At 49.4% G+C, this 23,624-nt stretch overlaps 2 protein-coding genes across 2 annotated transcripts in view; one reads left to right on the forward strand and one right to left on the reverse strand.

The window, feature by feature from the left end:
- LOC142568175 (uncharacterized) overlaps nt 1–23,624 on the forward strand; it is a 337,975-nt gene that overhangs the window by 278,581 nt on the left and 35,770 nt on the right. The window lies entirely within an intron of this gene.
- On the reverse strand, nt 493–23,570 carry LOC142568162 (uncharacterized). The gene is made up of 6 exons (XM_075678230.1): nt 22,172–23,570; nt 13,770–14,128; nt 9,422–9,870; nt 8,361–8,610; nt 4,745–5,003; nt 493–1,442 (listed from the first exon to the last, which is right to left on the reverse strand). The coding sequence occupies exons 1-6, from the start codon at nt 23,568–23,570 to the stop codon at nt 493–495; spliced, it is 3,666 nt and encodes a 1,221-aa protein (XP_075534345.1).

The following is a 23,624-nucleotide window of genomic DNA, read 5'->3' on the forward strand; positions in this document are numbered from 1 at the left end:
GTAGGAGGTCTCTTACACGTAATTTATTGAAATGTTTAGTGAGGAGTGTTACAATCTCGAAGATACACACTGCTCAATGTGATCAGGACAAGCGAGAGAATGGGGAACGACCGGAGCCGTAAATGTGTTAGTATTGCAACATAAACATATTGTAACCACCATAGGCCGATATAATTTCTATTCGTTATTGGTACATGAGCGCCGGTTTTCCTATGCGTTAAAAATAAGAATAATGTAAGTTAAAAAAATCTAAGCATGCAGCTAGCGCGGCACGCACAGTTATCACCATAATATGTAGGTAAGCCTTCCGACACCCACAGGCTTTACACCAACCTATTCAAAAGGAACCCTTGGGTCCTTCCGACGTCCCGCTCATCTTGTACAAAGCGCTGTGCGCGATAGAATAATCCTATAGCGTACGACGTAAAAAACACGAAAACAAAAAGCAAAGCGCAGAACATCGATCCACAGAAAAGCGGCCGCCTCTCACGACTAGCACCTCGCGACGTGTGGCTCTGGACAGTGAAACGCTAGCGCCAGCTCCGGATGCCGCATCGCCTGGAACCTGCAGGCGTCCGCCATCGGTTCTTCGCCGCAGGTGCTGTGACAGAAGCGCATAAAGAACATCTTCGTCGTTCTGTGCTCGTCCACCCACCACCACGACGGGCCGGCCTCGCGACTCTCTGCCGCTGTAGCCAACATGGCCGCGTCCAGCGCCCAGTTCACGAAGAAGAGCGCCTCCGCTTCCACGACCGAGACGTTCCTGCTGAGGATCCTGGACGCCTCCTGGCGGAGGCACTCGACTTTCGCGTCGACCACTTCGACCAGGTCTGACTGGTGTTCCTCCCCTACGGGCTGTGCACCACCATTTGATCGCCCGCTCGTTCCGCTTTCCGGCTTCCTGCCGCCTGTGGTATCTCGGCTTCCTGGAGCAAGAATGGGTGTTTCCTGTGAGATGTTCTTGATTGACCAGGCAGTGTCCCGCACGTTCTTCTCCCTCAGCATTGACCCACGTCGCGCGCTGCCAGTTTGGACTCCGGCGCTTGCGTCGCGAGACTTCCGGCTGAGAGCAACTTTTCCTCCAGGTTCATCTTCTCCGGAAGACCCTGCGGTTTCCTGCACCGCCTTGTTAAAGACGGCCGCTCTGATCCACTGGACCAGAAGCCACACGCCCACCGTGGGGAAGTTGATCTCGGGCCCGGAAGAGTAGTGCATCATGTCCGCCACCAGGAAGTCGGCTGGCACGAAGATGGCCGAGCGGTCTTCGAAGTCGCCGACAACGACTCGTCCTCCCAGTTGCCGCTCGACGGCCCACTCGTCGTAGTGGATGTCGATGCCGTCTCGACCGGCACGCACGACGTTCAGCAGGAAACGGTCGTCGTAGCGGGTGGGCACGGCACTGGTCGGGAAGCTCGGAGGCCAAGCCGTGACGTCGTGCTCGCCTGGGCACGTTAAGGTTTCGTGAAGTGCGTTTGGCTGGAAAAGTGACGAAATGAAATATCGCTGCGCACTTTTATCTGAGATAAAAACTATACGTGCTATCCCGTTTCCGTGATCGCGCTAAAGGCACCCGCGATATCAGTTTGTTGCGCGCTCCAAAATTTTATAATTACGCGTACAGACGAGAATCAGAGTTGTAGGTAACGAATTACATTTAACGAATAACTTGTAGTCAATTGAGCTTGCTTGCTTTATAAGCAACAAAATCCCAATAAAGAAAGGCGTCAGGCAGGGAGATACGATATCTCCAATGCTATTCACAGCGTGTTTACAGGAGGTATTCAGAGACCTGGATTGGGAAGAATTGGGGATAAAAGTTAATGGAGAATACCTTAGTAAGTTGCGATTCGCTGATGATATTGCCTTGCTTAGTAACTCAGGGGACCAACTGCAATGCATGCTCACTGACCTGGAGAGGCAAAGCAGAAGAGTGGGTCTAAAAATTAATATGCAGAAAACTAAAGTAATGCTTAACAGTCTCGGGAGAGAACAGCAATTTACAATAGGCAGCGAAGCACTGGAAGTCGTAAGGGAATACATCTACTTAGGGCAGGTAGTGACGGCGGATCCGGATCATGAGACGGAAATAATCAGAAGAATAAGAATGGGCTGGAGTGCGTTTGGCAGGCAGTCCCAAATCATGAACAGCAGGTTGCCGTTATCCCTCAAGAGAAAAGTATATAATAGCTGTGTCTTACCAGTACTCACCTACGGGGCAGAAACCTGGAGGCTTACGAAAAGGGTTCTACTCAAATTGAGCACGACACAACGAGCTATGGAAAGAAAAATGATAGGTGTAACGTTAAGGGATAAGAAAAGAGCAGATTGGGTGAGGGAACAAACGCGAGTTAATGACATCTTAGTTGAAATCAAGAAAAAGAGATGGGCATGGGCAGGACATGTAATGAGGAGGGAAGATAACCGATGGTCATTAAAGGTTACGGACTAGATCCCAATGGAAGGGAAGCGTAGGAGGGGGCGGCAGAAAGTTAGGTGGGCGGATGAGATTAAGAAGTTTGCAGGGACGGCATGGCCACAATTAGTACATGACCGGGGTTGTTGGAGAAGTATGGGAGAGGCCTTTGCCCTGCAGTGGGCGTAACCAGGCTGATGATGATGATGATAATGATGAATTGAGCTTTTCTTTTTCGGTAATCTTGTAATTTAACGGTCACATTGCTTACGCGTAGCGCTTACTACTGTAATTACGTTAGTTTTTTTCACTAACCAATTACATGCACTCAGTTCCATTTCTGAAGAAACAAGCCCACGGGCGACGCAGTTCTGAGCGTTTAAATTTGGCAGGAAGTAGAATACAAAGGTTCGAAAATATATATGCCGATTTCCTCCTACCCACAATCAGCCTCTTGCAGCCTCAATCACCTGAACTTGCATGCATATTAGCAAATAGGCTTGCAGATTAGTACAATTCTGTTGGAATTAAGCCTGACCTCTGAGCTTTCCTACTATGATCATTTTTTTATATATATAAGAGGTTGTTCGCTTAGTGCAATCCATGACTTCTCTGACGTGAACTAACTTTTCAGCCTATAGACGCATATGTTTCAATCTCTTTGATGTTACGTGAGTCATATGCACCTACTTTTGTGATTATAAGATGCGAACAGTGTTTCTAGGGCTGAATATTATGCAACTTTACCTTGAAATTCACTACACACTTGCACATATCTTCAAGGAACACGAACGTTGTGTGGCGTCCGTCACAGTTAGACGTTTAAGTCTAAATGGCTAACGATTGAAAAGTTCCGAGAGGAGCTCCTCGAGATGTTAGCCGACAAAGTGAAACGGTGCTTCTATGGACCTTTGGCACATTGATGCTAGGAAAGCACCTAATACTGTTTTTTCAGTTTTTCACTGGCCCTATCAGGAGCCCCTTCGGCTAGCCCTAGCAACAATGAATCCCTGTGCGTCATCGAGAACACAGACCCGAGTATCGGGGCATTGATAATCACAATCCTTTCAGCAAGGTATTGGTGCGTTACTACACAGTCCTTCTCTGCAGCATGCACGTCGAGCGTGTTTTCAGTGTCGCTGCAGACGTTTTCGCAAGAAAACGACGGGAAAGCAGCGAATAAGTGCTTGAAAGGCAATTCTTTTGCAGACAGATAACGCGGGAAGGGCTGCAGAGGACGCATTGAAATATTCTGGTCAGGTCGTTCCACTTACTGTATTTGCGCAAGCAACCTTAAGAAATGTAGGGAGCAAAGTAGGGCCATCGATTACTTTTTAGTAATTGGTGAATTAATTTTGTGCTGCAGTTATTGGCAAACGCAATCAATCATATCTTGAAACAAACTATTGTAATTGTGATCGGTTACTTTTCTTTCGGTAACGTGTACAAGTATCGTGAGAACAGATTACTCTAGCGCGTTCTGCAGCTTGAAAGAAATATCTAGGTAATCTATAGAATTAACGCTCTAAAGCGAAAAGACTGAAGGTAATCTACCCGTTGCTGACAGTGACCAAGTGGCCCTTAGTTTGCTGGATAGGCTCTGCGTTGGTAAATTGGTAAGAACATCAAAATCCCGTAATTCGTTTCGACAAGCGCCGACCACAATGGTTCCTTTCACCGCAGTCGAGTTTTATTTTGAGAACGTTACAAGTTCGTTCAATAAACATTGCCTTCGTGTGCCCGCCTGCATGCCTGCATCTGACCAGCATGCACCGCTACCGCGCCGCAACTATGATGTGTTAAGCTCTACATTACAAGTGAATGCAACAAGTGCCGCATCGCATCGTTCTTCTAGCGCACCGCATTCATGTAAATGACGGTCATGCACGAAGAAGGCGAATCGCATTCACGCGAAAGGAGGCAGTAGTTGGAAACAAGGTAATTCGTCTCGCCTGGCGTGTCGAATTGAGCGAGAGAGACGGCTGCCGCCTTGCGCTCTGATCCACTCACCGGCGGAATGCGAATCGCCTCAAACAGGTTCCGGCCAGTTTCAGACGCGGGCGAATGTACCACATGTAAACGCTGTCGACGTGCTACTGTCAAGAATGCGACGTACAACTGTCGAATTCATGTAAATGTAGCTACAGACGCGACAAGGCGCGTTTACCGTCTACGTCTTTGGTTTGCAGCGCCACGGTCTACTTAGGAAGCAAGAGAAGTGACAGGAAAGAGCGTACAGCGCTCTTTTCTGTCACTTCTCTTACTTCCCATTATATCATCGCGCAGCTAACCAATGATGCAACAGCAACATGCCCGTTCAGCCACCCTTACCGACTACGACGACCTTTAATTCAGCCAAGTCGGTATCCGCGATTTCAAGCTCTCTCGCTTTGGCGCTCAGGACGACTGCCTGTCGCAGTGTCTTCGCCATTGCGTGAAACGCGGCGAGCACTGCCTCTCCCAACACCTTCTTGGCAACCCAGGGGGGGAAGAGCGCCTTGAAGTGCTGGCCCGTGATCTTCACGCACGTCTTTGTGGCGTCTTGCACGGCAGCGGCTCCACTGTGGAGGATGTAGGCGTACTTCATGACCTGAGCATAAAGCACGCAACGCGGTGGCAGCGGGGCTTTATATGTGCACCAGCTGAACGAACTCCGTATATTTGTTGTTTTGTGTGCAGCAGAAACATCTCTTCTTCGTAATACAATGTGTTATGGCGATTTGAAACCTTGAAAAGGAAAAACTATCGGTGTAACCAGGCGTTGTAGGTAGAGTGTACGTTTCCTTCGAGAAAAAGAGTGGCTCGTATTTAAGCAGGAACTAAAACGGTTTTTAAGTGTTTTGAATGTCTGTTGACGTCAGGAAAAAATGCCGATCTCTTCTTTCAAAGTAAGATAAACGAATTAACGTTAGGTTTATTTATTTATTTACTTAGTAAAACTGTCATTAAAGTTCCCTGTCTGTCTGTCTGTCTGTCTGTCTGTCTGTCTGTCTGTCTGTCTGTCTGTCTTAAAAGCAAACGAAAGGCCCATAAGGCACTACGGACCGAGTGGATACAATGTAAGGCAGATTAAGATACACAAACCAGCAACAAAAACTGAGCGCTGAACAAAGCTTGAGTAAAAACAATAATAAAAAAGAAAACTACGGTATATATATTCACATATTTTCGTAAGAACCATAAACAATGCTATTAACGGCGACTTACAATGGCTCCTTTTCGACACTTACAAGCCGAAAGAGCACTTAATTCATTGCAGGAGCTTTCGAAAGATTGAAAAACAAATTTTCCGGCAAGATATACATGCAGCTTTGTAACTATTATCATTTCAAGACAAGAGGTACGAAGGCTCCAAAGTGGGTTACAGGTAAAGCGTATAGAGCAGAGGAGCTGTGGGAGAGCGCGAGTTGACAGCTGCACCGGCGCGGGATCGTGAGTCATTAGCAAGGATTCCAGCTGCATAGGCGCGCGCTCACGCCTCGCGCGCAACCCGTCAGAGCCGTTTCGCTTCCGCCAGGGAGGGAAAGGGCAGGAAAGAGTTTCAATGCGCTGCGCCGGCTTCCTTTCCGTTCGGTCTCTGAAAACGGAAGGAAAGGCCACGCTTTGTGCGCTCCTCCAAGGAGCAGGCAGCGTTCGACGAGCGGCGAGCGGCGGCGAGAACTCGCCGCTGAAAGCTCTCGCCGTCGGTGCACCAATCCAGCCATTAGAGCCGTCCGAGTTCAGGCAATCTGGCAGCAACGAGAAGAAGATCCCGAGCTGAGGAATCGGGAGGCCGAAGTCATCCAGCAATTACTTAGCCTTGACGAGGGTCAGGTGCATGCAGGACAAGCTTCGCTTACCCTAATTTTCCCGTAGTGGAAGGGTTGGTGATTTTCTTTTAGGAACCAGGGGCGCTATAACGTAAAACTATTCCAAACTTTTCTATTCCAATTCTGCTACCAGCCATCCACGATTGGTGAAAAACTTTTTTCGACCATCCCCACTTCACCTGTCTGTCACGCGACGTCACGAAAGCCGCGATACCTCCCCCTCTGATATGATGTGTACGCACTGATTATGCATGATTTGACAGAAAAAATAAAAACAGTTATTTCTGATTCGACACCTTTTCGCCATTAGCCCTCGGCTATTGGTAAAAAGTTTTCGGGCTGCACCCACTTCACCTGCCTATCACGTGACGTCACAAAACCGCAAGAACTCACCGCGTCATAGTGACGTGTACGCGATAAAGATGCATTAATATGCCGAACAAAACAGAATTTTCTTCGGAATAGCCGCAGGCTGCCCCGTTCCGAAAGGAATAAAAGATGGCTGCCGCCGATGGCTCAGACGCTGGCTACTCGCACCTGCCGGAGAGCATGGGTGTATTTGCGTATAATAAAACTTCTTGCGTAGCCGTGTAACGTTTTCGAGCACTTTCGGTGAGTTTACCCCCTCATTCTGCCAACTCTTCTTTCCTGAGGGTCCGTTTTAGCGTCTTTCTTGAGCTTCCGTTGCATGCCGCCGCGATTTTCGACCAGCCACCGCAAGCTAAGTAAGGGAACGCCGACCAATCGTAGACGCCGGCACCACCCTCTTCATCCGGTTATCGACTTTCAGTGCAGTGGCTCGGCCCCATCGAATCCCTCTCCACTTGAGCGTTCTCCACGCCTCTTGTCAGCCAATTAGATACGACAAGCCGCTCAGTGTAGGCAATGTTATTCGTTTTTTAAGCAAACAAAAGTGACCTCCTGTGAACGAGGAGAGCGTTTGACTGGTCTGTTCAGACAATCCTGCAAGTGATCGCCCGGTGCTTGCATTGGTGGTTACGCAAATTTGACGTCAGGAGATTGGAATAGAAACATATTGGAAAAGTTTTACGTTAAAGGGCCCCAGGCAAGCTATAATGCAAGCGTTCTGTTCACGTTCTCACATATTTCTTTTTTAACACTCCGCGCTCACGACCACACTATCAGGGCGACAATGCAGACGAAAGTGCCATTCGAACTCTATTAATACGCGCAACAAGAAATCGGAACAGGATCATCAAGTTATCGATGTCATAGATTCAGTAAATAAGTTCTGTGGCGGACCTTCAATGCGGTTTAGCAGACGGAGGTAATATTTCCGTAAATCTTATAGGTTTTAATATTCCATATAGGTTAAAATTCCAATGCTCTATTTTGAGTCTATTACCGTCCCATTTTCTTTGGTTTCGGCATACTAATATACTTTCGATATATGCAGGTAAGCTTTCTGTGTCATAGTTCTCAGTATTCTTTGTAGGTTATCTATATGAAATTGCACTATTTTATTTTTTTTACCTTTAACTCCCACATTTTGTTTTATTTCAGCATACTGATATACTGACGACATTTTCTTCCGTCACATCTCTCAATATGAACAGAAAAGAAAGCGCGTGCTACGTTCCAGAGATGCTGTCAATTGCAAGCGCCTTATCACATTCATTCAATCGACTGCCTCTCCAGAAGCTGCCCAAAAGCGGGACGTTATACTGCGTTGTGTTCTTCCTCGTTGAAACGTCTCACCAGCGATTTAGCGTCCATATAGCTAAGTAAAAACAACTTTCGCTCAATTAATCAAGTCAATCAAATGCGCAACTCTGAATACATACCGGCTGTTCAGTGTTTCCTTTTTGTCGTTTGTTTTTTAGTACATCACATCCTGTCTTACGCGTTACTTGAGCTGCTGCTCACGAGGTCGCGGGTTCGTTTCGCAATCATGGAGGTCGTATTTCGCTACATGGAAAAAAGGTCTCGTTTACCGTGATTTGGACTGCACGCCAGAGAGCGCCAATCAGTGGAAAATAATCTCAAGCCCTCCACCACGCCGGCCCTCAAAGCTCACTGCGTAGAATTCCCGGGGAGCCAAGCTCTACAATTCAACTGAAGTTCTTGGCCTGCTCCTGTAGAGCTGCCAATGAAGATGACTTCATGTGCACGCTCACCTGAGCGAGGAGCACCATAGCCGAGTAGACGTAGGCCCTACGAAGGCTGGCGGCTGCCAAGGTAGCCAGGGTAGCCCTGATTTCGGAGAGGCACCTTACGGCCACCAGGCTGTCGGCCGAGTGCGCGGGAGTTTCGGGCGGTGCAGCCCGGTTCAGGGCCTCCACGAAGCTGGCACCGAACGATCCTTCGCCGAGCACTCCGAGGGCCGAGTTCAGGAAGGGCTCGGTCCTGTCCGCGTCTTCCACGCAACTGCGAGAAATCCCGGTGCGGTGGTTCAGGGGTTATGACGTTCTGTTGATGAGCACGAGGTCGAGGGTTAGATTGCAAGCCGTGACGGCCGCATTTTTGGCGGAAGCAAAACGCGAATACGCTCGTGTATTTAGTGCTCGTTTGAGAACAGCAGCTGGTCAACATAAATCTGTAGCATCCCAATCCCCCTCCCTCCCCGTCCCCCCCCCTCCCCGTCCCCCCCCTTCCCGCGTACGGCGTCGCTCACAAGCCATTGTGCAATCTCAGGATGTTAAGCCCCCACAATTAATGTTAACTGCGAGAGAACGGTGGTTTAGCAACGTTGAAAATGAGCGAACAGGATGATGATTTAGTCCGTGTTCAGAAGTTTTTCGGCAAGGCGCATCGGGAGATTACTTGTTCGGGCCCTGTCGGGAACCATAACTGTGGAAAGCCTTAGTGCGCCATAAACAGGATATCGCTCGTTTTCTGTTTGAGGCCGCGGTATCCACATTGCGATGACAGTTGCGAGAGACACGAGAAGGAACACCGAATTGATTTTTGGAGAAGGAAGAAGTATCAGCCAATTGAGAAAGTAGCCTAAAGCTGCAACGGTAGCCCGTGGGGGCGCTTCCAGTTGGGTGCTCCCATGAAGTGTTCCAACGTTTCGCTTTGCCAATTATTTCGGCTTCGCTGCATGCCGACATCTGCTGGCCACCACTACGCGCTCGTGCGCACCCACATAGTTATGTATATTGTAAGTGTGACACCGCTTAGAACTTCAGTATGCGCCGACAGCTCGCCCAACGATCTGCACTCTCGTTGCCATCACCTCTGAACGGCTTGGTCGAGTTCGAGAAATGGGTTGACACTCTCGTTGCCAATGTCCAACTCGCCAAGCGTCACGTTAACGTAGAGACCCACGCGAGCGCCGCTCAGCGTGGACTGCAGGCTTTGGCCGATGTCGACGTAGATGCGCCCCGCCCGGGAAGACACGCTGACCACCGAGGACAGGCCAGTCCCCAAGCTCGTTCCGACCACGAAGTCCAGCAAGCCCTGCGTGCCGGTAGTCTCATCTATGGCGTCGAGGCGGCGCCGGAGGCCCAGCGCGGATATTACGTCCCTGGCCGATGCTATCCGGTCACTCCGGGACGACAGGAAGGAGCGGCAGCTGTTGTAGAAAACTGCCATGCTGCCTTCCTCGTGACCGTAGAGATGCAGATTGCCTAAGAGGAAGAGCAGCGACTCGTGGATGACGGCCGTCAAGTTGTCCGCGCTCTCCTGCGAAGCGGAGCGGAGTATAGGATGTTCGAGTTGGGAAATTTTCGAATGGAAGCGAATACGATTATTGGAGGAATAGGAAATTAGAATATGGAATATAATACCGAATATTTCCACGTACTGAATAAACTTCGTAAACAAATTTCAAGGTACTATGGAGTCCAGTTGACAAAAAGGAAATTATGTGATATACATGTATGACCTTTAACAAGGGGACGTCTGTTCAACTGAGCCGCTTGTAAACTGTAAACACAGGAAAATTACAATACAGATGCACCAATGACTACCACGTTAACATCTTTATGAGCACTTACATGAGCTTTTATCCCAGTAGACTGCGACTACTGTTTTTGCCCCTTAGAGTATTCCAACCAAAGCGAACATTTTCAAAATCCGAATAGCGTATTCTCGAATCGAAAACAAATAGAATAGCAAAAGCTCGTCAATTCATATTCGTAATTTCTGATATTCGCTGTGAAGTCCATCGTACAGCCTCAGAACATTCGCACTCAGTGCCCTGCGAATATGAGCGCGTATTCAGGTATGTTGCTTTCAGGTGCACTTTAAGTAACGTAGCGGCCAGATGGCCACCTGATAGATAGTAGATGCGTGTTGTTGTTGGGCGTGCTGTTGGAAGTTGTACAATAGGCATAAATTGCAACGTGAACAAGGAATCAGTTAATAGATCACCCGTTCCGGTAATTAGCTCGACGTACGACGCGTAATCCCTATGTAGCCGGTTTCTCAGCATGAAGTATTCCTCAATCTACGTTTTTTAGTATGAATTAGGTCTCTGTTATATATGCAGGTGAGTCTGGAAAAGAAATGCATTCCATTTGTCTTGGAACCGTTCGCAAGTGAATTGATGCGAGAGAGAAGTGGTTCTTGTGGGGAAGGAGAAAAGGCTAGCGCTATTTTCTGCAACCCACGCGGGAGCACGGCTCAGCGCCAGCAGGGTCGAGGGGATGGGGTTAAAAGAGAGAGAGGGTAGGAGGGAGAAAGGTAGAGGGTCGTAGAGATGGAAGCGAAGTAGTGGCCGATCAGGAAGCCTGAGGTGGTGTGATGGACGTTAGGCCATCCGTCTTTGTAGAAATGTCCTATAGTCTCGCCGAGAGCCCCGACGAGTCGAGGTGAATTGATGCGATGGTAGATGTTAGCGTTTAGCACAACAGTCAGAAAGAGTGCACAATATGTTGTCGTCGTCTTTCTCTTCGGCTGTCTGGGTGTATGCTGACAGGTACTACTTGCCTAATTTACTAGTGTGACGTGTATTCCTTTAAAGACGAAGCCAATCCTCTATTCCCAACTCACAGCGCTCGATGAAGGTAACAGCGTGAAATTCATCGACTGAGAATACAACTGATAAGTCTCAGCGAAGCAGTGATGCGGCACTAGTAGCACACTTTGTGCTTGTCTGACGTGAAGGCAACTACGCGCTCTGTAGCGGTGAACGGCTGTGTTCAAGAGAAGTGTTTGTGCTCCATCGCCAACTGTTACATCCCTTACAAACGATGCGTAAAAAACGAGAGCAGGAAGACGAGAACGACAAAGACTATTTGTGTTATGTTCTTCTGTGCATCGTTTAAGATGAATCCGTTCCCACTTGCCTAATCTGCAGCGATTCTGACATACTCCGCTCCCCTCTCTGCCATAGTTTCAAGCTCAAGATGAAGAAACGATTGCGCGAATGGTCATTCTCATAAGCGTCGCCTTCCAGGCGTTGACAGGGTGGAGGGAAGTTCCTCTCGTTCTTTCCTATAACGTGATCCATCTTCGTTGCGATGATCTCTCTCGGTACTTTAAGGCATTTCCTTCCTCACTCGCTCGCTCACTCACTGACTCATCTCACTCCATCGACCAAGCAATCACTCAATCAATGAATCATTCTTCATTCTAACATAAGTGGTTGTACATTAACACTAGTCGAAAGTCACTAGCTGGATTCAAGGCGCCCAAGCCCTCAATACAGAGAGTAACAGCTAGTTTAGCAGCGAGAAGGATGTGTCGGTTTCACAAGGGAAAAAAAAAACATTCCGGCAGAAATCAAATTGCTAATGAAAAAAATCGCTTTGAAACTATAGATGCAGGGTGACTTCCGTTTTATCACGTACATTTCTGCTTGTCCATCTTCAGACTTTCTCTGGAGTCATTACGCAACTACTGCAGGAGCCTCTCGTGTTTTATCACTCTTTGAAGTAATAGCATGACAGCACACCTGCGACACTTCAATGGATCTGTATGACGCTCTATACATATCTGTATGCATGTATAATTGCATTTCCGATGAAGGGGTCATACGACAGTCGCGGAGCCCAACAGCCCGATCCTGTAACCATGGTTCAAGTACGCGAAATACATGTAACCCATTGGGCCTCAAATGCACGCATACTTTTTTTTCTTTCGTGCCAATTCCAAGTAGATGTTCCACCAGCCGTGGTGGCTGAGCGGCTACGGTGCTGTGCATGCTAAGCACGAGGTAGCGGGATCAAATTCTGGCAGCGGCAGCCGCATTTCCATGGAGGCAACCTGCAATAACGTCCGTGTCCCGTGCATTTGCGGCACGGTAAAGATCAATTGGGGGGAAAAATAAATCCGGAGCCCGCGGCTACGGCGTTCCTCAAAATGAAATCATTGTTTTGGTACGAAATACCCCACAATTCAATTCAATTCAATTTCAAGTAGCTCTTCGAGGTGAGTGGCGTACGCGTCACATCGCTTAGTACGCGTGCGCGTGGGAGCCCTTTCCCGTAAGTTTCCCTTCACGTATGTAGGCTGGAACACGGGCGTCACATCCACGTAGGCTTTGCTTAGCAAAAAAACTTTTTTCGTCCGCTAAGTCGATAGTAAGCGCGGCACTTACAGCTTAGATACGGCAGAAGGTTTCAGGAGAAGCATAAAATTGTATATATCGGTGGAATTCGAACCGGTCGCGCCAGATAATCAGTAAAGGTCATGCTATTTCTGTTAGAGGAAACAATGTTGTTGATCGTTAAGCAGAAGTGATACCGTCATTTCGTTCTGCTGGCACAGCTCTGATACGTCTAACATGCACACAGATTATAGAAATTTGTTCCATTTTGCTTGCATGCATGGTCACTACTAGTAACTACTGAAGGCCCTGACAAAGTCAGTGTGCACTGCTACCTTCACAATATCTAAGTAATTTTTATTGTACTCTTCTGCCATGAAGAAAAGGCATGGCACGTATGACCTCATGACTGGACATGCGGCATATATCATTCCGGTCGTGCCAACAAAAATAATAAACTCAACCCGCCGTTTCGGTAACAGGCATACGCGACGATTACTCATACATCTTGGACACATGGTGCATGTCTGCAGACCGTGTTCATTACTGGGCATCGGTTACTATTTTCCGTGGGCTCGGTTAGCCCTCAATAAACACGGTTATAAGTTTATAGTAAAATTATTTTATTCCGTCTAATTTTACTTGCTATCCCCATGTGTCTTCAATTAAAGAAACGCTTTACCTTAAACACCTTGCATCGCGGCGAAAGTATTCTCGACTGTGCTCTTTTAGAAATATGGCAATCAGATTCTTCAAAAAAATTTGCTCCAACTACAACCGTGCGCTTCACCTCGCACTCACCTTTTCCGAGAAGTTGGCGCACCCATTTGTCGCACAAGTACATGTTCGGATTCGTTTGCACAGAAAACCCGAGGGGACTCGAACCACTTTCCTGCCTCCATCGCTGCCGTCTCTAACACTGAGAACTTCAAGACAGCCGCAAAAGCACATATGTGTTCTAGCCTCTATTCTCTGTAATGCTGCGAGGGTACAATATGCTAAAACGGCATGCCTGCATACAGTAAGCTTATTAGCATAACCCTTTACTCTCGATACTTGTTCCGCACCCACATGGCGCGGGAGTGTGTACCTGTCTATAGGTGCTCCGATTCGGCTTCGAGCTTCGCCACCTGCCGCACACGAACCGGTCCAGCTCGAGGCACGGGTTCGCGAACCAGTCCATGGCGTGGACCATCTGGTCCACAGCTATCAAGCAGCCGGACACCGCCGGCTTGTTGCCGCTCCAGCAGCTCTTCTTGAGTTCGTCCGCGATGTGAAATATTTGCGTCCGTCGAAGACTCGCGTCATGCTTCAGCACGAGCGCTGCGATCAGCAACACGAAGATCAGCACCGGGGACAGCACCAGCACGGCGGTCAGGGACTTCCGGTAGCGGTGTCCGGCATGGGTGTCCTTGAGATTCATGAACCGGGGCAGCTTGGAGCTTCGAACTGCCGGCAGATAGAAAACGGCGAATACGAGTTAGCTGCTGGAAATGTCTAGCGTCGATAACGGCCCTCGCTAATTGCTATAGGTTGAAATGCTGCGCGAATCTGCTGCAGCGTAAAACTTGCACAGATCGCTTTCGCTTCCCTCGCATCTTGTAGGAATGTTCTGACCACTGAAACGTTTAGCTGACCCTGATTTTGTGAAAAGGTCCTCTTATCTTCACTTGAAGAGGAAGTCTTTGGCTAGTTGTTACGCTGCTCTGTACTTGATTTTGTCGTGAACGGGGCGAAAGATATACACAAAGGAGAAGGGAGTGCGTTTTTTAGTTTAGTTTTTAGCTTGAATTAATCATAGGTCGGTTTACGTTATTTCATTCATACACTCCCAGATGACTCCGCAAAAGGGCATGAAAATAAGAGAGAAGTGTCGCCTATATATATATATATATATATATATATATATATATATATATATATATATATATATATATATATATATATATATATATATAAACTTGCAATCAAGTTTAACCAAGCTTCACCATGCTATGCCTTATCTCTCGCTACGTATATATATATATATATATATCCTGGCCTAGCCGAGATAAGCCACTGCCAATTTTCTATCACTCTCGCCGCGTTTACAACCAACAATTGCACACCGGCCTCGCTCTGTCGCTTTTATTTTCAGCGAAAGGAGTGTGAAGCGCATTTCCCACAAATTCCACAGCTGCGAAAACGACGAACGCCCCACTTGCCCTGCACGTCTAGTCGCGTTGAAGTGAGTGTATGTGCACACATTTTACTCACAAAGCAAAAGACGCATTGGAATGCGCCGATGCGCGCTGGGGAAGCGGTACGCGAAACTTCAGCGACGCCCAGATTTGGTGCTGCGCAGAAGGCGGCACAGGCGGCATTTGAGCAGACGACTGCTGCCTAAAGCCGCACCTTCAAAACAGATTTTTTGTGTGGACGTCAAATGTAACAAGTATTGTTACCATTGCAGAAACTTTTGTGGCCCTTGATCAAATTATTGAATGCGAAGCATTTCATTGGCGAATACTTGCCAATTTGACAGTATCTGTCTAGCCGCCTGCGTCTTGGTGCTCCCAAGCTCGTTTCGTTCACTTGGTATGCACCAAAATTGGCATAGCATGACAAGACTTTATAATGAACTTAAATGATCCGTCATGACATGAATAGCATGATATGCGTGTCATGTAGGTCATGAAACAACCACCTGCGTCTTGGTGCTCTCGGGGTCGTTTCGTTAACTTGGTATGTACCACAATTGGCATAGTATGACAAGAATGTATGATGAACATAAATGATAGGTGATGACAATAATGTCATGACATTTGTGTTATGTAGGTCGTAAGGGAACCGCTATTTCTTCGTGCTTTCATGGTCGTTTCGCTAACTTGGTAGACTCCCCGCACACAGCTTCGCATATCATCGATTCCCACAGAGCGTGCGATCTGCCTGGTTGCTTTTTTTTTCCTCGTGATGCTTCACACATATAGCCAATAGTCTTATCAAAGCACTGTGACGTCATCGCGTCCAGATTTTATGGCGTGGGTTTGACTGCGCCATAGCAAAGCTGTACCTACCTTTAGAGAGGCATTGTGCATCCTCGCTGCATGTTCTCGAGTGATATTTGGCTCACCTGTTCATGGAACCGTTCTCTCACGTCCAGTAAGAGCTATTTAGTAAATGAATTCCGGGGTTTTACGGGCCAAAACCACCATTTGATTATGAAACACGTCGTAGTAGGAGATTCCGGATTGATTTTGACCACTGTAAGGGTTGGAGGACGATCTCACCGCTGGCATCCAGTTGTAGGAGTTGTAGGTCGTAGGGAGGAACTTGGAAGGATTAGGCGTACAGGGTTTATTTACATAATTACATTAGAACAAGGGATACATTAGACAGTCTAGCGTGACTCCCAAATGGGGCGCGCAAGAGAAGCATACAGCATACGAGCACGAAGCTCCAAACACACAGCTTGTCGAGCACGATCACAGGGCACACAGCTCACGAGCACCCTCAGCAGCCGCACAACTGCTGCTTATAAACACTCTGTCCTCCCTAGATCCCTAGTTGAGGGCAAACGGCAGTTCACCGCCAATTCGTAGCGTCCAGTGTTACCGTAATCCACCCTCCTTTTTGGAGGAGGATTACAAACACACATTCCGCACAGCTTTTACTTCTATGCCGAAGAGAGCGGGTTCTCGCTGACACGTGTCTTGACCCGAGCTGGCGCCTCTTAATCCCCGAGCGGACCTTGCACAGTGGCCGCTGCCGCTGTCCATTGTCTGGCGTCTTCTTCAAAGGCCCGTGAGAAGGCACCGCAAGGCATCTCCTTCCAGGAAATCGCCCTGCTTTAGTCGAACCGTGAAGGCGTTGGTGATTTCACTAACAATAGTTGGTCCACCGATCCCGTTTAGTCATAGCGGCGCCGAGGGAGTGTTGACGCGGCACCTCATGGTCCTTACGAAACGAGTCACCGCGGCAGGTGTTCCATGGTCTTTTCGGGGAAGGTTGCCACGCTCGCCACTGCAGCTGGCTGAGAAAACTTTACATATCTGCACGTCTGCAGGCCGTTGCTAACACCGCCAGGGTACCTTTAACCTGGCCCCAATGCGCGGGACTTGGACCTACACCGGCGCTGCCCAGACATCTTCATGCGTTATGAGAGAATACCAAGGACAGGATAACTCGAGCTTGGACGTCCCCATCACCTTCTCAGAGCTCTACGCAGCGGCACAAACCTTCAAGAAGAACACGGCTCCTGGACCCGACCAAATCACCAACGCAATGCTGCGCAACCTTAGTGATGTAGCCCTACAGCACTTAGTCGACTTCTTCAATGAACAGGTCTGGCGACCGGACGGAAGACTACCGCGAGAATGGAAGGAGGCAGACATCGTGCTTATCCCAAAACCGGGGAAGCCGCGCGAGCTCGACCATCTCAGGCCCATATCGCTCACGTCTTGCATGGGCAAGCTCTTTGAACGAGTAATTCTAACCCGACTCGAAGCCCACATCGAACGAAACTCACTATTCGCTGAATCCATGTTCGGTTTCCGCAGGAGAATCTGTGCACAGGACGTCTTTCTTCTATTAAGAGATGAGGTACTCGATCCTCCTCCGGGCAGTATGGACAGAATCCTGCTAGCACTCGACGTCCATAAGGCATTTCATAACATCTCACACACTACAATACTAGACGGACTGCGAGATGTCGGGTGTGGAGAAAGTATTTCATTACGTTCAAGACTTCCTGAGCAGCCGCTCCGCGAAAATAGGACTAGGTTCAACACGTTCTGCCCTGTATCGCCTACCAGATAAGGGCACTCCTCAAGGATCCATATTGTCACCACTTCTTTTTAACATCGGCTTACGTAGAATGGCCCTGGACTTACAGAAGAACCGGGACCTTCGCTGCGCCATATATGCAGACGACATTACACTCTGGGCCTGCAAAGGGTCCTACGGAAACCGACAGGACACGCTTCTACAGGCCATCAACACCATTGAAAGCTATATGAGGCGAGCAGGCATGAGGTGCGCTCCAGCGAAATCGGAGTATATTCATATTAGACCTAGACATACCCAAGCGACCAGGGCTCCGGATCTGCAGCTCACCTTGGAGGGAGAGCCCATCAAGAGGTCATCCCACCTGCGCGTACTGGGAATGTGCATTCAAGAAACGGGCAGCGTTCGCATAGCGCTCTCCAATCTCAGACGCACTGTTCGGAGCGTAACTGGGCTTATTAGCAGAGTTGCACGCAGCCGAGAAGGCATGATCGAAGCAGACACCATGAAACTAGTAAACGTCTTCGTCCTTAGTCGTCTAACGTACGCTCTGCCTTTCCAAACCACGCGGCGTAACGACATCGAACATGCGGATAAGCTCATAAGAATCGCCTGTAAAGCAGCACTCGGCCTGCCTGAAAGCACAAGCACGTTCCGACTGAACGAATTAGGAATGATGAACACTTTCGAGGAATATGCAGCGGCCACCCTAATGGCGCAGCGTGAACGGCTAAACACGACACCTCATGGACGCTCGGTTTTACAAAGACTTCACTATCCACTGACACCACAATATTGCAGCGACGAAACAATACTACTGCCATCTGAAATCCGAGAGCGGATCCACGTGGCGTCAATCCCCCGTCACATACACCCAGTCCATCATGCGGCACGGAGACGCCCGCGGGCAGCCACCTTACTAAGGCGGCGAAGCGATCCGGATCCTTACTTTACAGACGTGAGTTCGTATCAAAAGAATACAGGCACCCTCAATACATTTGCAGCAGTCGTGACTAGCCAAGCACGAACAACCGTAGCAGCATCCATACGCACGAAATCGGTTGCAACGGCCGAAGCTGTCCATAGCACTGGCCATACGCGCCGCGGAAGCTAAGGGCCAATCGGCCTACGTACTGACAGACTCGCAGGACGCCTACCGCATCTTCCTTGGGGGGGCTTTACTGGGCTGCGTCTTCCGCATCCTAGGGACGGAACTCACCCTGGATCATTGCGTGACCTGGTGCCCGGCGCACACAGGGATAGCGGGGAACGAACGGGCGGACCGCTTGGCTCGAGGCATGACTGGCCGAGCCGCGGGCCACACCGCCCGAGAGAACACCTCGACACCCGGTGCGCCAAGAGAAATCCTCGAATTACAACGGCTAAGTAGGCGAACCAAAGCCCTTCCTCACCCAGACCTAGACAGGAGGCAAGCACGGGACTGGCGCCGCCTGCAAACAAACACTTTCCCACATTTATGCAGGCTACACAAAATGTACCCAGACAAATGCAGCAGCACATGCCCGTGGTGCGAAGGAACACCGACATTGGAACACATACCATTCCAGTGCGCGTTACGTCCGGCGGCTGCCACCGCGCCGCCGCTAGACAACACTGTACATAACTGGTCGTGGGAGGCGCGACTCGCGGAAGTGGAATTGGGAAGCCAACTGGCGACCCTTGTCCAGGCCCGGCGAGCCGCTGTAACCAGTGGGGCCCTGGAGGAGAGGCTCCAACCACCGTAACCAAACAACGTCTATTACAATAAACGTTTACTCTCTCTCTCTCTCTCTCTCTTGTGCACGGGCACGTGAAGGCAACTTCGTGTGGTAGCACAGCCAAAGCTACGCGCACGCGCTCGCTCGTGCGGTGCATCTGCTCTCGTGCTACCACACCAAGCAGTGCCGCCATTTTGCTACCGCTTTCGGTTTCAGTTTTACCAGCACGTTCATCGCATGAGCGTTTTCCTTTTTTTTTATTTAGTTATTTTTATTGGTATCCGCTGTTTGTATCATTACTGCCCGTGCAATTGTCTCAAGATAAATAGGATGCGTATATCGTTTTCCAAACGTGAACACAAATATTGATATACAGTTTATGAATGCCACACTGACGGAACAAGTAACTAAACCTCTCTCCGAAACACGTAACCTCGAGACCGCTTCTTGTATAACGCTGAGGGGGGGGGGGGGGGGCGCACTATTGAACTACATATCCAAACGCGGGAGAGGGACTGCAATAACGTAATAAGGCAAGCGATGCGATATTTTGAATTTCGGAGAAGCGTTGCAAGTGCTTTTATTGTAGAAAGCAACCTTTCAGGGGGTTTAAACCGTAGGCCATCTTGTAACTGGGAAATCAGGAATTCTACGTAAAGGAAACAACATATTTTATAAATTTCCTGGCATACAGCGTCGGTGTTATCGCTTTTTGACTTTAGGAGATGCAATACCTTCGACAAGATTTCACACGGAGGGCAGGAAGCACGTTAGCATTTACGGGCAGCTATATTCTTCGCGCAGGCCAAGCACGCCGTTTTCGCACAACGCAAGGAAGGCTGTCACTCGCATAATAGGCATCGCCACGTCTGTTGCCAGATGTGGAATTCTGTGAGTGTCACTGTATTCCCAAAGCGGAATGCTGTCATCAGGAATTGCCGGGAATGCTTTCACCCATAGACGCTGACATCTCCGCTGCTATACACTGCTACACGCGAGGTCTTCCGAAAGTAATGATTTCTGTGGCAGTGAACAAGCTCGAACACTGATCCTGTATGCCATGGAATAATTGAAATGCACGTTATTATTGTTTTTTGTCTTCCTCTTTCTTGCGCGTTGCTTCTAATTGCGCAGTTGTACTTCCGTACGTAACGGATCCGTCATAGGTTCACAAGTTGCCGGTGTTGAGGCAGCCATCGCCTGCGCATCGCACCAGCGGCACCACTGCGTTGGTGGTGTTGGCTTCACGCAACACAGCTCCTTCCTTCGTAGTCGTTTGCAGCCAAGCAAGCACTCTTCAACACAACGCCTTCATCGTTTGTTCATGACGAGTTCAAATCAGCTTACTCACACTCGCACGCGCTTGGCACAATCCAGCAACGCTATCATTGTTTACAGGATAGCGAAAAACTAGAAATGGTAAGAAACGAGAAAATTTTCCCAAGCAAGCTTAGGAAAATTTGTCATGAAAGAAATCTTAAACGAAAAAACAAAATAATAATCTGTACGTCATTTTTTTATGGTCCGTAACTACTGGACGCTTATATTCGCAGACTACGCAGGTGCTCAGCAAAAAAGAAAAAGAAAAAAAGAAAAAGAAAATCTGTGCTTCGGCTTCGAAGCTTTGGCTGCGCTGCTGCAGAAAGTTGTCGCCGGGTATAAATTAATATAGCTATTCAAGTAAAGCATGCGACATAATTCAAATCAAATATTAGCACAAACTGCAACATGCTTTTTTCAAATATTCCGCGCCAAATCGTAGAATAAGCCACGTGCTACTCGATAATTATGCTGAAAGCAGTAGAAGTATTGAAGCGCCTTACTTTTGTGTTCTAACTTCGTTGTGAAAGTGGAACTCTGTTTCATCATACCACCTAATCCTACGCAGTCCTCGACATTTCGCTTCCTTCAACTGACACTCACTCTGGTGTGCTAACAGACCAACGGGTATCTACTCTACGCATTGTATCACAGGTCCGATTCTATTTCTTTATCTCAACCAGAATATTGACTGTCCTACATGAATCGCTATTCCACGAAGACGTTCACCTTTTGTATCTCTAAAGGCTAAGTGCAACGAAATGTCGCTAGGATCAGATATGTTATAGATAAGTACTATATAAAACTGAAGTAGTGATGCCGAAGCTGCAACGTAGGTAATTGAAAAGCTCTCTTATTAACCACCCTTAAACGGCACGTAAGCAGACGACGCTTGAACCCGTTGGTCAGTGTATGTGACGTAAACCCGAACACGTCACATCCGAGATATTTCAGCACACCGTGGGCAGCCACGGGAGGCGCCTACTTTGAGAAGTCATGCCGAGAGCCCGCTCATTACGAGTCATGCGTCACTTCTGGCGAGTGTTAACGACGGCATTTTTTTGCGGCATGGCAACCATACATTTTGTGAGCTAGGGTGGTGGCTTGGGCGACTTAGTGGTCCGTAGTCTTCTACGTACAGCCCACACAAACACCCGACACGCAAAAGAAGCCTGACGCAGACGGACGCTAGCGAAGCGCTGTGTGCGTGTGGCATACTTCCGCCAGCCTTTGGTGACGCATTCAGTCGCATTTCTATCGTAAAACTAGAGTCATTTAAAGCTAACAACTTTGCACAAGGTCTGCTCTATGTTTTGAGGGTGCCCTTCCCACCACCGCTTTTTCTCCTGCATTCCACGTGAGCTGACAGATTGACGCGTCTCGGCCGTGTGCCAAGCAAGCCTGCAAGCCCGAGCGCCAGAAACGAGTCAACTCTTCTGCCGTTGCGGAAGCTGCGTTTCAGTTAAGCCTGCTCTCGGCCCGAATCAACGCGTGTGTACATTGAATGCTTTTATAACTAATCTCAAGCCTCTCAGCCCTCCCTCAGGCTTGGCATGCCGAAACAACTAGACTATATCTGAAACGAGGCATCGTACGCGGGCCCTAATTTCGTTGCACTTGACCTTCAACAGGCGTGGGCGCCGACCTGTCCTTCGGGCTTACAATCGTCTTGCGAGAGCCTGTCACTCACTGTTGTACGGGGTGGCCGACAGCGGAACCTCGGGAATGCGCAGCAGGTCGGTATCGTCCCTCTCGTCGGGGAAGAACACGTTCCTACGCCCCGTCTTCTCCGAACTGGACCCCGCCGCCAGGGTCGTCGGGCTCGCACCCACCCGCGCAGCTGCCGAGGCCTCCAGCTGCGGCTCGTCGTCGTCACACGCCCAGTGGATCTCCGACACGGTGCTCAGACGCTCGAGGCACTTGGGCGAGTGGGCGTCGCGACCGGCGGCCGACGACGAGGAGTCTCTGGAGACGCGCTTGAGCAGCGCCAATAGGGCGGTCGTGCGCGGCGTGGTGCGACCGCTCGTGAGGATCGAGGTCCACGAGTTTTTCGGAGAGCGCACGGGCGACGACGGTGACGTCGTGGTTGGCGGAGGAGTCGGCGTCGTCGCCTTATCCCTGCACGCTGCTTCGGAGACTGGAGACAGCGGCCGTTGTGGAGACATCCTGCCCTTGGCCAAGTTTGCTTTCGCGTCGTCGTTAAGGTCTACCACGGGTGTGAAAGCACCGGCAGGCTCCGGCTTGGATATGGCCTCTTCGAGGCGTTTCCCCGGATGTATAACGGAGCGTCTTGCCCGGGTGCCAGATCTCCGAGACTCGCGGCCGTCTGCATCGTTGGCCGATTCCTTCTTATCAATAGCTCTGTCGTGTACGGGAAGCGCAGATCCTGCTTGCATGGCAACCCCCGGTTTGCTTGGACGCTGGTGGTATTTTTCTCTGATTCTGAAGAAGGGCACCCTAATCTTTCTCTTCGTCCTCAACGAGAAGTTGCGAAACTGGCTGGCCGAGTTCTCATCCCCGCTGCTTGTCGAAGCGTCACCTGGTGTCATGGATATCGTCGTCGATAGCGCCGCTATATCCGAGTCGCTGAACGATTTGTGTAAGCCGGCGGACACGGGCGTGGCATTGACGGCTACTCGGTCTCGCGTGTCAGGGTGAACGCTGTGTCCCCGACCGCAAGTCCAAGTGCCACCCGGTCGCTTGGTCGAAGTGTCTTCAGCTCCGTCTCTGGCTTCGCGCAGCTTGCCCAAAATGTTGGGCGTTGCCTGAACTGCGAACGCCGTCAGGCCCGTGGCGTCGCTGCTGAGTGCGGACGAGACGCTGTTTTGAGTCTTCCCTTCGTCGCAATGTTCTTCCTCGGCGGACGCGCGGTTTTCAACTTGGAACGCACTTCCGTTGCTGGCGTTTGCGCGGCAAAGCTCGTCTTCTCCTTCGGTACGAGTTTCCAGGCTCGCCTGTGTCCACGCACCCGACTCGGTCGCCTCGGACGTCGAGGGAGCCACAGATTCCCCAGGCGACGTCCTCTTTGGGCTAGCCTTACGCTTCTTGCTCTTCGACTTGGAGCGTGGTCGCGTCTTCTGTGGCTTCATTTGGTCAGATATGACGTCTTAGGAGACGAGCGAGCGTACGCTGATTCGGTTCCT

This window comes from Dermacentor variabilis, unplaced genomic scaffold, assembly GCF_050947875.1.
Source record: "Dermacentor variabilis isolate Ectoservices unplaced genomic scaffold, ASM5094787v1 scaffold_17, whole genome shotgun sequence".
Taxonomy (NCBI): Eukaryota; Metazoa; Arthropoda; class Arachnida; order Ixodida; family Ixodidae; genus Dermacentor; species Dermacentor variabilis.